The 16,064-nt window shown below is 47.6% G+C and overlaps 1 protein-coding gene across 1 annotated transcript in view; it reads left to right on the forward strand.

The window, feature by feature from the left end:
- Positions 1 to 16,064, forward strand: part of LOC137437519 (macrophage mannose receptor 1) — a 108,072-nt gene that overhangs the window by 63,219 nt on the left and 28,789 nt on the right. The window contains exons 17-20 of the mRNA XM_078766013.1: positions 16 to 182; positions 534 to 598; positions 2,145 to 2,248; positions 12,974 to 13,116. Of these exons, the coding sequence (XP_078622139.1) occupies positions 16 to 182; positions 534 to 598; positions 2,145 to 2,248; positions 12,974 to 13,116 (479 nt within the window). The remainder of the gene's footprint in view (positions 1 to 15; positions 183 to 533; positions 599 to 2,144; positions 2,249 to 12,973; positions 13,117 to 16,064) is intronic.

Here is a 16,064-nt window from a genome sequence, read left to right on the forward strand (position 1 = left end):
TCCTTTCATTTACAGAATCAGGAAAAGTCCCTTCTGGTTGGATCTCTGACGACGGTTATCTCTACTACTTCAATATGTCCGCCCGTCTTCCAGTTGGCCAAGCCCAGTCGGCCTGCCTAACTCACGGTGCTTTTCTCGTTTCCCTGCACAGCAAGGCCGAGTGGACCTTTGTGTGGTCAAAGGTGCTACGTCACTTCCCCTTGTTACCCATTCTATTTGTCCCTTTGCATTTATCTTAAAGCAGACACATTTCAATTTGAATTCCATATATTTACAAATATAGAGTGAAACACCCAGGGAGAAGTCCCACTGGCACTTCAAGCTCTATATATTGCACACCAATACTACAAGCCTTACCATCTGAATACAGGAAATAAAAAAACCATTTATCTTTTGAAATATTACAAATGAACACAAAGGTACCCGACTAACTTTGAGCTACCCTTCTGCCTCCTTCATTTGAATGGCTGGTGATGTTGTGAATGATGTACATTCATTATTATTGTTGCTGATGCTTGCCACGTCCTCTCCAGATTTCCCAATCATTGGTTGATGACTGGTTTATTGGCATGAAGATCGGGATCAATGGAAGATTCAGGTACCTCGTGCTTCTTATTAGAGGGTTTCCCTGGACCAGACTTTGTGAAAATAATTTGAAGCTGAGATATTGAGAATGGCAACACCATGAAGGTGGACTTTTTGCATCATCTAAGGCTTGCTGAGGAGCTTGGGGATCTATTGCATTCAGGACAATTAAATGCAGAGACAACAGAGAACATCGTACATTAAATGATAAGGAGATACAGAGATGAGGGACAATACTTTCGCATGACTACCCTTGGTGAACACTTGAGGGTAGCACGGAAGGCCAAACGAGCTTTAACTCTGAAGCGTTCAGTCCAATGGTGGATAATACGCGTGGGGTATAATAACTCTTCCACACGTGTTCGTCCACCCGTCCTCTGCACGGAGAACCGCAGTTCCCAGGCCGCGGCTCTTCCGCCTCCCAACCACCAGCAAGGTATTGGCGCATGGCCGCCCGCGATGAGATGCAAATCAGAGAAAGACCGGAAGGGCGTTTATGCAGAGTGAGATAAAAATGCGATCGTCCACCACAAAGTTCAAAATGAGCAGGTGCAAGAAAGAATCGGTCAAAGTGGGGAGCCAAGGAGAAAAGAACCGAGAATGTCCGCTAGAGCGCCAAGCCAAGAAGAAGACCAGAGCGAAGAGCAGAGAGGAAAATGTCCGCTAGATCGTGCTTTTATCACTCAGGCTCTGACGTCATCCTCGTCCTCCTCCAACCAGTTCGTGCCAGCTCGCCTACTCCATAATGTTCTCGCTGACATCATCCTTCTACCAATCCCCGAGTGCCTTGCACTCCCTCTAACCAATCGCTGCTCTTGGAGCCGTGACCCCACAGACCTGTCTGCTCTGTGCGCCTCCCAAGTCAGGGTTGTCAGCGGTAGGGCTCGATGCATGACTTCCGGTAGGTTTTTATTAATTGTGAGCTGTTAACATGGAGTACAATTAATGTTAATAGGGTGACTCTGGCTACGTGTCTATGGTGTGGTGCCAAAATGGACATTGGAAATAAATTACAGAGGTAACGACGTACAAGGGATAATTATCCTTAATCCCTGAGCTAATTAACATACCCCACTCCTTGTAATGGGGGTGAAGATACAAGCTTAACCCGACATTCCGGTCTAATACAAAGTCCCTACTTATTACATGAGGTGGTTCTTCTTCTTCACGACAATAGGAGCACACTAATCTATCGATACATTCTACCTGGTTCTAAGGTAATCACTGCCTACCCCCTACAAACGTAACAATACGTACAGTTTGTGCAATTGGAACCTGGGGTCACAACATCATGAGGCTATATGATGAAAATACAAAATGGACTTTCAGCATCTCCATGCAGAATTTGAAAATATATATGATGAAAATATGATAATGAAAATACAAAATGGACTTTCAGCATCTCCTCCTCCATGCAACAGCATTCCTGTCCTAATTGTGCCGAGAAACCTCCAATCATTGTGACTTTCTTCCACAAATGAGTTTCAAACGATTTATAGAAAGTCTTATTTATCACAGGCACACTGTCATAGACATTACTGGTGTGTATGTGTGAGTAGGTGGCTGGATGGTACTTTTGTGACCTTCATTGCCTGGGAAACAGGAGAGCCAGGCCTCGGTAGCCGTACAATGGAGCAATGTGTCAGCATGGAAAGCATCCACGGTGGGTAGTGCTTGTGGGTAGAGTTATGTTGTCTTTTGTTGTGGCATAAAAGATGGTTGGATTAATTGTGGTGTATTTTGAATGGAATATTTTCATTTATTTGAAAATTGATTCTAATCGACAAATATTTATATCTTTATATTGTTTTATCAACCTTGTACATATGAAGACAGCACATGGATTTATGCACAACCTGCAGACATACTGTATACATATTACGAACACAAAAAGGATGGAATCTTTCAATTCTCCTCTTTCCTCCTATCTTCCTTGCTATTTTTCTCCCCACTCCTCCATTAACTTACCGATCTTCCTTTATAGTTATTTTTTACTCGTCATCCTATCCTTTCTTTTCCTTTTCTCAATTTTACCCCTAAATTTAAACCCCCTCTAACTAAACGCCTCGTGCCTGTTATCAATTCCCTACCAGGAAGGAATAGGTTTGCTTTCTGTCTGTCTGTCACGCCTGTGGTTAACAGACTTTTTCCCTTTACCCTTAAACATATTCAACAGAAACTTGGTATATGGCTTTATTATGATAAATTACAGAACAAGTTTGAGTTTGGGGGCGTTTTGCTAATTTTTTCACGAAGTTATGCCCCTTTTTGCTTGGAACAAGAACGTTCATTGGGACCGGTAGGGTACACGTATTGCAAAGCAATTCTCCCTCTTGTTTTTATTACTTTTGGGACCAAATGTGGCATTATACATTGCCCAAATAAAGGAATCTTGTGAAAAATTCCAGACTTTTCCCCTTACCCTTTGACATATTGAACTGAAACTTGGTGTAGTCAGGGCCCTTAGGGATATTTTGGGGCAGTTTGGTTCAAATTCTTCCAAAAGCACCAAATTTGGCCCAGATGTTGCCCATGCCATACTCTTTCGATTTTTGACGGGCGCCCCCCCCCCCCCCGGGGCCCCATATTGGCGAAATACTAAATGGCCGCCACCCGGATTAGAGGAAAATCAGTTAAATAACCAAAAGGGTTGGAATCATGTATGATACCACTTTTCAGGGGTTTTCGAGGTCGAGGAATCCAATTATGATGTTATTTTGATGATTCGAGGTCAAGGTCAACCCTCAAGGTCATCTTAAAGGTCATTTTTGAGTCAAACATGTCGGTTTTGAGTTTTTTGTCAAGATTTACGCCAGGTTCACCATTTTATGTTTCTGGGTTGGGTAATCGAACTCTGACCTTATTTTTGACAATTAGAGGAAATATTTACATGTCTATTTCCTCATTTTCAGGCATATGCAGTTCATCAGTCTAATTACAAAGGTACGGATTTTGATGTTTTATGAACTGTATGCCATATCCTTGTGTTTAATTTTTGTGCGATCATGATCCGGGTTCATGTATACATGATTGTATACATGTCATAAATATGACGTCATAGGTCATGTGACCTGGCGGCCATATTGGATTTTATGAAACCTTAAAAATGGATCCCTGCCTTCATTTTTCGATCGATTCATTTTGAACTTTGACCAATTATAGTACGCCATGTGATTGGATGCATATCCTAATTATGACGTCATAGGTCAGGTGACATGGCGGGATGGACCGGTATGGTCCCCGGATCATACCACCCTTGGCGCCCGTCAAAAATCGAAAGTATGGCATGGGCAACATCTGCGCCAAATTTGATGCTTTTGGAAGAATTTGAACCAAAATATCCCTAAGGGCCCTGACTAGTGGGGGACATGCATTTCAAAGCATTTCATTTTCACTTCATTTTGGTTTATTACAAAAAGCACAAAAAGCAAAAAGCACTTGACAAAAACTCTGAGGACTAAAATAGTCAGTGTTACAATTTCAATCAAAATAATATTAATGTGAGAGTTGTCCTCCTGTATCAAAAATAAGACTATTTTCACTTTGTTGACAAAGGACCATTTATTAATTACGTCCGTACGGCGAGAAATATTTGATACCAGGCAAGCAGATCTCTGAATCCCACTCAAGACAGCATTGAATATATACTCGAGTTGTTTACAAGAAAGGAAGACTGGAGCATAAGATAAGAACCAAAAAGCTGATGTAAGGACCTTTTGTTCCACTTTGGTACACAAGGTCAAACCACAGATGAAAACATGTTTCGCAAGCTCAGCACGAAAGCATAGTTCTGCCCAGCAACAATGAAGTGGTTCTTTGCCAACTCTATACAAGCAAGCATATCCCCCATGGCCTAATTCAGCTAGATCACATGATGCATTTACCCAGCAAGCTCTTGGCCATGGTTGTCTCTGATTGGTCCAGAGATGACAATTATTCATTTTTACCCCGACATTAACAGGTTACAATAATGAAATTAGTAGGTATCAATAACAATAATTATAAATCTAGATATAATAAGATGCAACTTCTGAAATGCATAGACCAGTATAAAGTCAGGTCAACTCCAACAAAAATAAATAAAACAGAAAGAAAAATATGAAAGGCAATATAGAAAATTGCAATTAACAATATCAAAATAACAAAGTAGATCATCGTCGTTAGAAGACATGTATGGAGACAAAAGGTCTGAAGGTGAATATCGGAAAGACGAAGGTGATGGCAAGTGATGATGACAATGTGATGTAGTGGTCTGAGAGGGTCATGAACCAGGGTGGCAGCTACATTCAAATGTAAGGTGTGCACAGAGGGAGCTGCAGATGGAGGAAATGTTGAGTTGGATCTTGGAGACGGCGTGAAGCTGGAAGGTGTGAAAACATTTTGCTACCTTGGAGACATGCTGAATGGAGAAGGTGGATCAGACTCGGCAACGGTTGCTCGAGTGAGATGTGCATGGAAGAAGTTTCGGGAACTGAGTGGGGTGCTGACGATGAGGGGAGTGTCGTTGAAGCTGAAGGGAAAAGTGTATGCTGCATGTGTGAGAAGTTATGATTTATGGGAGCGAGACATGGGTCATGAACGTAGAGCAGCAACGAAGGCTGGAAAGGGTGGAAATGCGAATGGTTCGGTGGATGTGTGGAGTATCGTTGAGAGAGAGGAAGACAAATGATGAATTGCGAAAGATGATGGGAATAGAGCCTGTGATTGATGCTGTGAAGAGGAACAGGTTGAGATGGTTTGGTCATGTGTTGAGGAAGGATGAAAGTGACTGGTTGAGAAGAGTGATGGAAATGAATGTAGAAGGAAGTAGAGGATGGGGAAGACTCAGAAAGACTTGGCTAAAGATGGTGGAAGAAGAAATGCGGGCAAGGGGGTTCAGAAGGGGAGATGCAGAAAATAGGGCAAAGTGGAGAAGATTGTCATGGGGCCTGCAAGGCTAAGCCCCGCCCTAGCAGGGGAAATGGCCTTAAATGGCCTGTTGTTGTGTTGTATCGTAGTTAGAACAAAACAATAAATTGTGGTCAACCCAGAGTGATGCACAGCAAAGGCATCATAAAGTGGAAAGGGGAAAAAAAATAGCTGTACCACTCCATGAAATTCAACCAGACCAAAGAAGCCATGGAGGCTGCGACCATGACCAACTCTCTGACCTCCATCCCACAACTCCGGCGAGGATATCCTCGGCTCTTGGGCAGAAAAACAGAGAAGTCCCATGTTCACAAAGCAGAGAACACTAAGGTCCACACGCAGTACAAGCAGCGGGCAGACGAACGCAGGAATGTGCACAGTCTGAGCAGATCAGTCGTGAGCAAAGGGGGGCAGCCGTGGCAGGAAGGTAATGCCAATCTGTGACACCAGGGCAGGCCCAAAACGTCGCCGACAAACCGAAGAAGCTTGCACCACAGAGCCAGGAGTGCAGCTCGGAGCCGAATCCATGAAAATCTAGGATAGTTCCCACCTTGCCAGCAGCCTAAGGAGGGCATGAACACGAGAGCACAATGCAGAGCCAAGAATATGGCACCACTCATGACTCCCAAGGCTTCAGGCATTTTCCCATCACAAATCCTACTCAAACCCCTGCCGATCAAACCCACCGCCAGAAGCCTCCTAGTCACAGCGGGAACAGCCCGAAAGGTCACTAACCCGGACATCACCGAGACCGCCATATTCACGAACAGGGGCACGCTGTCCATGCTGGTAAGGAAGAGAGGGTGCACCTCACCGGCACCGAGACTATCTGAGGGTCGGTCACTGCGGTACCACGTAGACCTCGGATGCAGAACTTCAGCACCTATCCACTCGATGCAGGCGGCTCAGAGGGCCTGGACAGTTATTATGGATCCATTTTGAAGCATTGGAGCTTCCTTGCTTGCTCAATTTTAATATTAATTAGAATGAACCGAAAAACACAACTGCATAACTTAAACACACTTTTCACCACGAGGCACGCATCATGCCACACCCACGAATCCTGGGCGACGCCCATGTGCTGCCAACGTCGGCAACGCATGACCTTTTCCCTCTTGGTTGTTTGTGGTTCCTAAATTCATGTAGTACCTACTAACCCACCATGTGACGTAGTTGTCATGCCAATACTCTTCCAGATGTTGTTGCTTCATTTTTGTCAGTGTGGCTATGCTGCAAACGAAGGAACCCCTTTGGATTCGGCTTGGGATTAGAAACTAAGTTCAGGTACCAACGCACAGTGACCAACGCTTTTTCAAAAAGCATTTTGGGATCTTAAAATTCTGAAGCAATGCTTGTACAGTTGGCATGCATTGGTGGTGCTGGGATGTGTGAGTCTGGACGCTTTAGCATCCAACTCTATCCAAAAAATATTTTGTCACTTATTTTACATCAGGTGTAATTTTATGCACTGCCCGGGCCGGAGGTCTTGGTGATATTTCAAGTTTCTCTCTCTCATGTTCACACTACTGACGTTCATTTTGCAGTTTATCTCAGCAGTATTCTCCTCTACCCCATTCTCTCACCTCCCAGTATTCTCCTCCACCCCATTCTCTCACCTCCAAGTATTCTCCTCTACCCCATTCTCTCACCTCCCAGTATTCTCCTCTACCCCATTCTCTCACCTCCAAGTATTCTCCTCTACCCCATTCTCTCACCTCCAAGTATTCTCCTCTACCCCATTCTCTCACCTCCAAGTATTCTCCTCTACCCCATTCTCTCACCTCCCAGTGTTCTCCTCCACCCCCATTCTCTCACCTCCCAATATTCTCCTCTACCCCATTCTCTCACCTCCAAGTATTCTCCTCTACCCCATTCTCTCACCTCCCAGTATTCTCCTCTACCCCATTCTCTCACCTCCCAGTATTCTCCTCCACCCCATTCTCTCACCTCCCAGTATTCTCCTCTACCCCATTCTCTCACCTCCCAGTATTCTCCTCCACCCCATTCTCTCACCTCCCAGTATTCTCCTCCACCCCATTCTCTCACCTCCCAATATTCTCCTCTACCCCATTCTCTCACCTCCCAGTATTCTCCTCTACCCCATTCTCTCACCTCCCCGTATTCTCCTCCACCCCATTCTCTCACCTCCCAGTATTCTCCTCTACCCCATTCTCTCACCTCCAAGTATTCTCCTCTACCCCATTCTCTCACCTCCCAGTATTCTCCTCTACCCCATTCTCTCACCTCCCAGTATTCTCCTCCACCACATTCTCTCACCTCCCAGTATTCTCCTCTACCCCATTCTCTCACCTCCCAGTATTCTCCTCCACCCCATTCTCTCACCTCCCAGTATTCTCCTCTACCCCATTCTCTCACCTCCCAGTGTTCTCCTCCACCCCATTCTCTCACCTCCCAGTATTCTCCTCTACCCCATTCTCTCACCTCCCAGTGTTCTCCTCCACCCCATTCTCTCACCTCCCAGTGTTCTCCTCTACCCCATTCTCTCACCTCCCAGTGTTCTCCTCCACCCCATTCTCTCACCTCCCAGTATTCTCCTCCACCCCATTCTCTCACCTCCCAGTATTCTCCTCCACCCCATTCTCTCACCTCCCAATATTCTCCTCTACCCCATTCTCTCACCTCCCAGTATTCTCCTCTACCCCATTCTCTCACCTCCCAGTATTCTCCTCTACCCCATTCTCTCACCTCCCAGTATTCTCCTCTACCCCATTCTCTCACATCCCAGTATTCTCCTCTACCCCATTCTCTCACCTCCCAATATTCTCCTCTACCCCATTCTCTCACCTCCCAGTATTCTCCTCTACCCCATTCTCACACCTCCCAGTATTCTCCTCCACCCCATTCTCTCACCTCCCAGTATTCTCCTCCACCCCATTCTCTCACCTCCCAATATTCTCCTCTACCCCATTCTCTCACCTCCCAGTATTCTCCTCTACCCCATTCTCTCACCTCCCCGTATTCTCCTCCACCCCATTCTCTCACCTCCCAGTATTCTCCTCTACCCCATTCTCTCACCTCCCAGTATTCTCCTCTACCCCATTCTCTCACCTCTCAGTGTTCTCCTCCACCCCATTCTCTCACCTCCCAGTATTCTCCTCTACCCCATTCTCTCACCTCCCAGTGTTCTCCTCCACCCCATTCTCTCACCTCCCAGTGTTCTCCTCTACCCCATTCTCTCACCTCCCAGTGTTCTCCTCCACCCCATTCTCTCACCTCCCCGTATTCTCCTCTACCCCATTCTCTCACCTCCCCGTATTCTCCTCCACCCCATTCTCTCACCTCCCAGTATTCTCCTCTACCCCATTCTCTCACCTCCCAGTATTCTCCTCCACCCCATTCTCTCACCTCCCAGTGTTCTCCTCTACCCCATTCTCTCACCTCCCAGTGTTCTCCTCCACCCCATTCTCTCACCTCCCAGTGTTCTCTTCTACCCCATTCTCTCACCTCCCAGTATTCTCCTCTACCCCATTCTCTCACCTCCCCGTATTCTCCTCCACCCCATTCTCTCACCTCCCAGTATTCTCCTCTACCCCATTCTCTCACCTCCCAGTATTCTCCTCCACCCCATTCTCTCACCTCCCAGTGTTCTCCTCTACCCCATTCTCTCACCTCCCAGTGTTCTCCTCCACCCCATTCTCTCACCTCCCAATATTCTCGTCTACCCCATTCTCTCACATCCCAATATTCTCCTCTACCCCATTCTCTCACCTCCCAGTGTTCTCCTCCACCCCATTCTCTCACCTCCCCGTATTCTCCTCTACCCCATTCTCTCACCTCCCCGTATTCTCCTCCACCCCATTCTCTCACCTCCCAGTATTCTCCTCTACCCCATTCTCTCACCTCCCAGTATTCTCCTCCACCCCATTCTCTCACCTCCCAGTGTTCTCCTCTACCCCATTCTCTCACCTCCCAGTGTTCTCCTCCACCCCATTCTCTCACCTCCCCGTATTCTCCTCTACCCCATTCTCTCACCTCCCAGTATTCTCCTCTACCCCATTCTCTCACCTCCCAGTATTCTCCTCCACCCCATTCTCTCACCTCCCAGTGTTCTCCTCTACCCCATTCTCTCACCTCCCAGTGTTCTCCTCCACCCCCATTCTCTCACCTCCCAGTATTCTCCTCCACCCCCATTCTCTCACCTCCCAGTATTCTCCTCTACCCCATTCTCTCACCTCCCAGTATTCTCCTCCACCCCCATTCTCTCACCTCCCAATATTCTCCTCCACCCCCATTCTCTCACCTCCCAATATTCTCCTCTACCCCATTCTCTCACCTCCCAATATTCTCCTCTACCCCATTCTCTCACCTCCCAGTATTCTCCTCCACCCCATTCTCTCACCTCCCAGTGTTCTCCTCTACCCCATTCTCTCACCTCCCAGTATTCTCCTCCACCCCCATTCTCTCACCTCCCAGTATTCTCCTCCACCCCATTCTCTCACCTCCCAGTATTCTCCTCCACCCCCATTCTCTCACCTCCCAATATTCTCCTCTCCCCCATTCTCTCACCTCCCAATATTCTCCTCTACCCCATTCTCTCACCTCCCAGTATTCTCCTCTACCCCATTCTCTCACCTCCCCGTATTCTCCTCCACCCCATTCTCTCACCTCCCAGTATTCTCCTCTACCCCATTCTCTCACCTCCCAGTATTCTCCTCCACCCCATTCTCTCACCTCCCAATATTCTCCTCTACCCCATTCTCTCACCTCCCAGTGTTCTCCTCCACCCCCCATTCTCTCACCTCCCAATATTCTCCTCTACCCCATTCTCACCTCCCAATATTCTCCTCTACCCCATTCTCTCACCTCCCAGTGTTCTCCTCCACCCCCATTCTCTCACCTCCCAGTGTTCTCCTCCACCCCCATTCTCTCACATCCCAATATTCTCCTCCACCCCATTCTCTCACCTCCCAATATTCTCCTCTACCCCATTCTCTCACCTCCCAATATTCTCCTCTACCCCATTCTCTCACCTCCCAGTGTTCTCCTCCACCCCCCATTCTCTCACCTCCCAATATTCTCCTCTACCCCATTCTCACCTCCCAATATTCTCCTCTACCCCATTCTCTCACCTCCCAGTGTTCTCCTCCACCCCCATTCTCTCACCTCCCAATATTCTCCTCTACCCCATTCTCTCACCTCCCAGTATTCTCCTCCAGCCCATTCTCTCACCGCCCAGTATTCTCCTCTACCCCATTCTCTCACCTCCCAATATTCTCCTCTACCCCATTCTCTCACCTCCCAGTATTCTCCTCCACCCCATTCTCTCACCTCCCAGTATTCTCCTCCACCCCATTCTCTCACCGCCCAGTATTCTCCTCTACCCCATTCTCTCACCTCCCAATATTCTCCTCTACCCCATTCTCTCACCTCCCAGTGTTCTCCTCCACCCCATTCTCTCACCTCCCAGTGTTCTCCTCCACCCCATTCTCTCACCTCCCAGTATTCTCCTCCACCCCATTCTCTCACCACCCAGTATTCTCCTCTACCCCATTCTCTCACCTCCCAATATTCTCCTCTACCCCATTCTCTCACCTCCCAGTGTTCTCCTCCACCCCATTCTCTCACCTCCCAGTATTCTCCTCCACCCCATTCTCTCACCGCCCAGTATTCTCCTCTACCCCATTCTCTCACCTCCCAATATTCTCCTCTACCCCATTCTCTCACCTCCCAGTGTTCTCCTCCACCCCATTCTCTCACCTCCCAGTATTCTCCTCCACCCCATTCTCTCACCGCCAAATATTCTCCTCTACCCCATTCTCTCACCTCCCAGTATTCTCCTCTACCCCATTCTCTCACCTCCCAATATTCTCCTCTACCCCATTCTCTCACCTCACAATATTCTCCTCTACCCCATTCTCTCACCTCCCCGTATTCTCCTCTACCCCATTCTCTCACCTCCCAGTATTCTCCTCTACCCCATTCTCTCACCGCCCAGTATTCTCCTCTACCCCATTCTCTCACCGCCCAGTATTCTCGTCTACCCCATTCTCTCACCTCCCAGTATTCTCCTCCACCCCATTCTCTCACCTCCCAGTATTCTCCTCTACCCCATTCTCTCACCTCCCAGTATTCTACTCTACCCCATTCTCTCACCTCCCAATATTCTCCACTACCCCATTCTCTCACCTCACAATATTCTCCTCTACCCCATTCTCTCACCTCCCAGTGTTCTCCTCCACCTCCATTCTCTCACATCCCAATATTCTCCTCTACCCCATTCTCTCACCTCCCAATATTCTCCTCTACCCCATTCTCTCACCTCCCAGTATTCTCCTCCACCCCATTCTCTCACCTCCCAATATTCTCCTCTACCCCATTCTCTCACCTCCCAGTATTCTCCTCCACCTCCATTCTCTCACATCCCAATATTCTCCTCTACCCCATTCTCTCACCTCCCAGTGTTCTCCTCCACCCCCATTCTCTCACCTCCCAATATTCTCCTCTACCCCATTCTCTCACATCCCAATATTCTCCTCTACCCCATTCTCTCACCTCCCAGTATTCTCCTCCACCCCCATTCTCTCACCTCCCAGTATTCTCCTCCACCCCCATTCTCTCACCTCCCAGTATTCTCCTCTACCCCATTCTCTCACCTCCCAATATTCTCCTCCACCCCATTCTCTCACCGCCCAGTATTCTCCTCCACCCCCATTCTCTCACCTCCCAATATTCTCCTCCACCCCCATTCTCTCACATCCCAATATTCTCCTCCACCCCATTCTCTCACCGCCCAGTATTCTCCTCCACCCCCATTCTCTCACCTCCCAGTATTCTCCTCCACCCCCATTCTCTCACCTCCAAATATTCTCCTCCACCCCCATTCTCTCACCTCCCAATATTCTCCTCCACCCCCATTCTCTCAGCTCCCAATATTCTCCTCCACCCCATTCTCTCACCGCCCAGTATTCTCCTCCACCCCCATTCTCTCACCTCCCAATATTCTCCTCCACCCCCATTCTCTCACCTCCCAATATTCTCCTCCACCCCCATTCTCTCACCTCCCAATATTCTCCTCCACCCCATTCTCTCACCGCCCAGTATTCTCCTCCACCCCCATTCTCTCACCTCCCAATATTCTCCTCCACCCCCATTCTCTCACCTCCCAATATTCTCCTCCACCCCATTCTCTCACCGCCCAATATTCTCCTCCACCCCATTCTCTCACCTCCCAATATTCTCCTCCACCCCATTCTCTCACCTCCCAGTATTCTCCTCCACCTCCATTCTCTCACCTCCCAGTATTCTCCTCCACCCCATTCTCTCACCTGCTGTTTGTCTCCTCTTCCTGTACTCTGATTTTAAAGACTAAGTGTTTGCTTTGTGACTATTTCTGTTCTTTTATTGTCTTTTTTGGAGTTTCTGGTGGTACAGATAACTTGGGACTTCTGAAAGTTTATTGCTAGTTGTACATTTAATTACAGTCTTGTTCTCCATTTCTGTGAAATTGATGAATGAGTAGGGGAATGGCGCAGTGTCGAATGTGAAGACCCAAGGGCCTTCATTTGCCGCAAACACGATGCCACGGCACTTGTTCCTACCCGGGCACCATTCACCAGACCACAGGGAGGCTGCCAACGGGGGTGGAAACTTTTCAACAATAAGGTGTGACATTGTGTTTGTTTCCTAGTTACCCTAGCCCATTTGAGAAGCATTTTCGTTTTTAACTCCAGAATTGATAAGCTCATCGACATTACCTGAAATTATATGTTCAACTCTGCCACGGAAGGTGGATGGAGGTTATGTTTTCCCCAATGTTTGTCTGTCTGGGAGCAGGATATCTCAAATAGTTATGGTTGGATTGGGACGAAACTTAGTGGACAGGTTGGGTTTGCGACAAGGATGAAATTATTCGATTTTGGTGAAGATCTGGATCTGGATACGTTAATTTTAAGTGATTCTTCACCATTGAGAGATGAGGGCAAAACAGCACACAGTAAAGCACGATATTTCAAATCGTAGTGGACAGATGTGGCCTAAACTTGGGGGAGGAGTTGGGAAGGTGACAAGACCAAGCTGATTTATATTGGTTCATGGCTGGATGCAGATTGCGTGGGGAGGGGGGGCTAATGATGGGAGAAAATATCATGGTTTTGGATGTGAGATTGTGGTGAACAGCTGTTTTGAAGACCTGAAGGGAAAAATTAGATTGAAGAGGATATAGAAGTTGGTTCCACAGGTGGGAAAAAGAGGAATGAATGGGTGGAGGTGAGCTGGATTTTGGGAGTTTCAACAGAAGGAAGTTGCTGGTAGACGACGTGTGCCCTGCAGAAATCTGGGTCTGGCGGTGTCGAGAGTGAGAACAAAGCACGGTAGAGCAGACAGTGAAAGACGAGGAAAGACGCAATATAATATCGAGACAACCGACATGTTTGCAATGGGAAAGTGATATGCCCAGAAAGTCAGCTTCATTGTGGGATATTCCATTGATTTGAAAGCCTTGGATTCCGTGGTGTTAAGCTGAGTAAGGTGTGAAGCAAGGGTGTTAGCCCAGCAGGGAGAGCATTACTCCACCAAGCTGCAGATAAAGGCCTTGCAGGTACATAAAAGTTAATGGTGTGCTAAGGAAAGACTTTGCACGACGGAGGATGTCCAGTCGGTGACTGGCTTTGGAGGCCAAATTTGAAATGTGATTTGTCTAAGAAAGATCGTGGCTGATGGTGAGGGAGTTTGTTCCAGAGGCGGGAGAAAAGAGGAATGAAAGAGTGAAGGTGAGCAGAGAGTCTTTATTTTGGCAGTTTCACCAGAAGAGGGTTGCTGGCAGATCTTATGCATCCTGCAGGAAAATTTGGGGGCAGAGCACAGACAGAGATGGGGGAGCTGGGCCAGAGAGGAGTCTGTAGAAGACAGAAAGACCACCAACCTGCCTGCGGTGGGAGAGTGAAAGGCATTTAGAATCGGCTTCATCACGGGAGATTCCAATGATTCTGAATGCTTTGGTTTCAACAGCGTAAAGCCGAGCTAGGTGTGAGGGAGGATCACCAGCCCAGAGGGGAGAGCAGTATTCCATTGAGCTGCGGATGAAAGCCTTGTATGTGGTGAGGAGCTCAGGTGTGCCAAGGAAGGACTTCGCACGACGGATGCCCAGTCGGCGACTGGCTTTGGAGGCCAGCTTGGAAATGTGTTTTTCCAAGGAAAGATCTTGGCAGATAGTGAGAACAAAAAGCTTGAGTGACAGAACTTCTTCAAGAGGATTGTTCAGAAAATGGATGGGAGGGTTGTCCAGACCATCTTTATGGAGAGACAAAATGAGTGAGATTTGTCAGGGTTGAAAGACATGTTCCACTTGTTTGACCAGTTTGTGATTTTGGACAGGTCTCCAGAGAGTGAAGAGGCTGCTGCCTGCCGATCTGAGGGTTGAGAAATGGAGCGATAGAGAGTGGAGTCATCAATAAAGTGATATAGAGGATTTTTCAGAGAGTCGGAGAGATCATTAATGAAGATTAGAAAAAGCACAGGGCCCAGAACACTGCCTTGAGGAACTCCAGCCTGAACAGGGAAGGGAGATGAGAGAATTCCTTTCAGGGCCACACGGTGACTGCGACCAGAGAGGAAGTCGGAAAGCCATTTGTGGAGGTTTCCAAGGACACCATAGGAGGAGAGTTTGTTGAGCAGGGCGGGGTGCCAGACCGTATCGAAGGCACGAGATATGTCAAGGGAGACAGCTCTGATTTCCTGTTTGCCATTGAGGACCTCCATCCATTGTTGAGAAAGCAGAAGCAGCATGTCCAGAGTAGAATGACCTGGTCTGCATCCAAATTGATGATCAGAGATCAAGCCATTGGAGAAGAGGAAGGATTTGATATCAGAAGCGATGATGGATCCCATGACCTTGCTGATGATTTGGAGTAGGCTGATTGGTCTGTAGTTGCATGGATCTGTTTTTGCACCTTTATGTGTAAAGCGGTAATGTTTGCTGATTTTGAAGCAGATGTCAGATGACCTTGAGCAAAAGAGAGGGTGAAGAGAACAGAGTGAGGGTGAGATAGAACGGCAGAGCAGTATTTTAGGACCCGTGCGCTGATGCCATCTGGTCCAGTTGCAGAATCAGAGTCGAGGTTTGACAGAAACTTCTCCTCCTTGTCAGGAGAGAAGGACACAGAGTCCAAGAGCAGCTGGCTTCGACTGGGTAAGGTGGGTACAGCGAGAGATGGATTTGGGACCCAAGATTTTGAGGCAAACACAGAGTTGAGGTATTCGGCTTTTTCACGTGCAGTGTCAGCTGTGTAGCTGTTTGAGGAAAGGGAGGGGATGGAAGGGGAACAAACACCAGAAACAGATTTGACCAGTCGCCACCATAATTTGGAGGAGAGAGACAGGATTGAGAGTATAGTCTTGAGAGTAGAGAGATCGTGTTTCCTAGCTCTCCTGAGGGTAGACACAAACTTGTTCCGAGCTTTGTGAAAGGAACTGAGATTACCTTCAGTTGGATTATGCTTCCATGAGGTGAAGGCAAGTTCTTTCGTGGCAACTGCCTCACCACAAGCTTTAGTGTACCATGGACAGTAGGAAGGGCATGACGACTGGAGACGAGATCGGATAAACCTGTGCAT

The sequence above is a fragment of the Myxine glutinosa genome, chromosome 12 (assembly GCF_964187855.1).
Source record: "Myxine glutinosa chromosome 12, kmMyxGlut1.1, whole genome shotgun sequence".
Classification (NCBI taxonomy): domain Eukaryota; kingdom Metazoa; phylum Chordata; class Myxini; order Myxiniformes; family Myxinidae; genus Myxine; species Myxine glutinosa.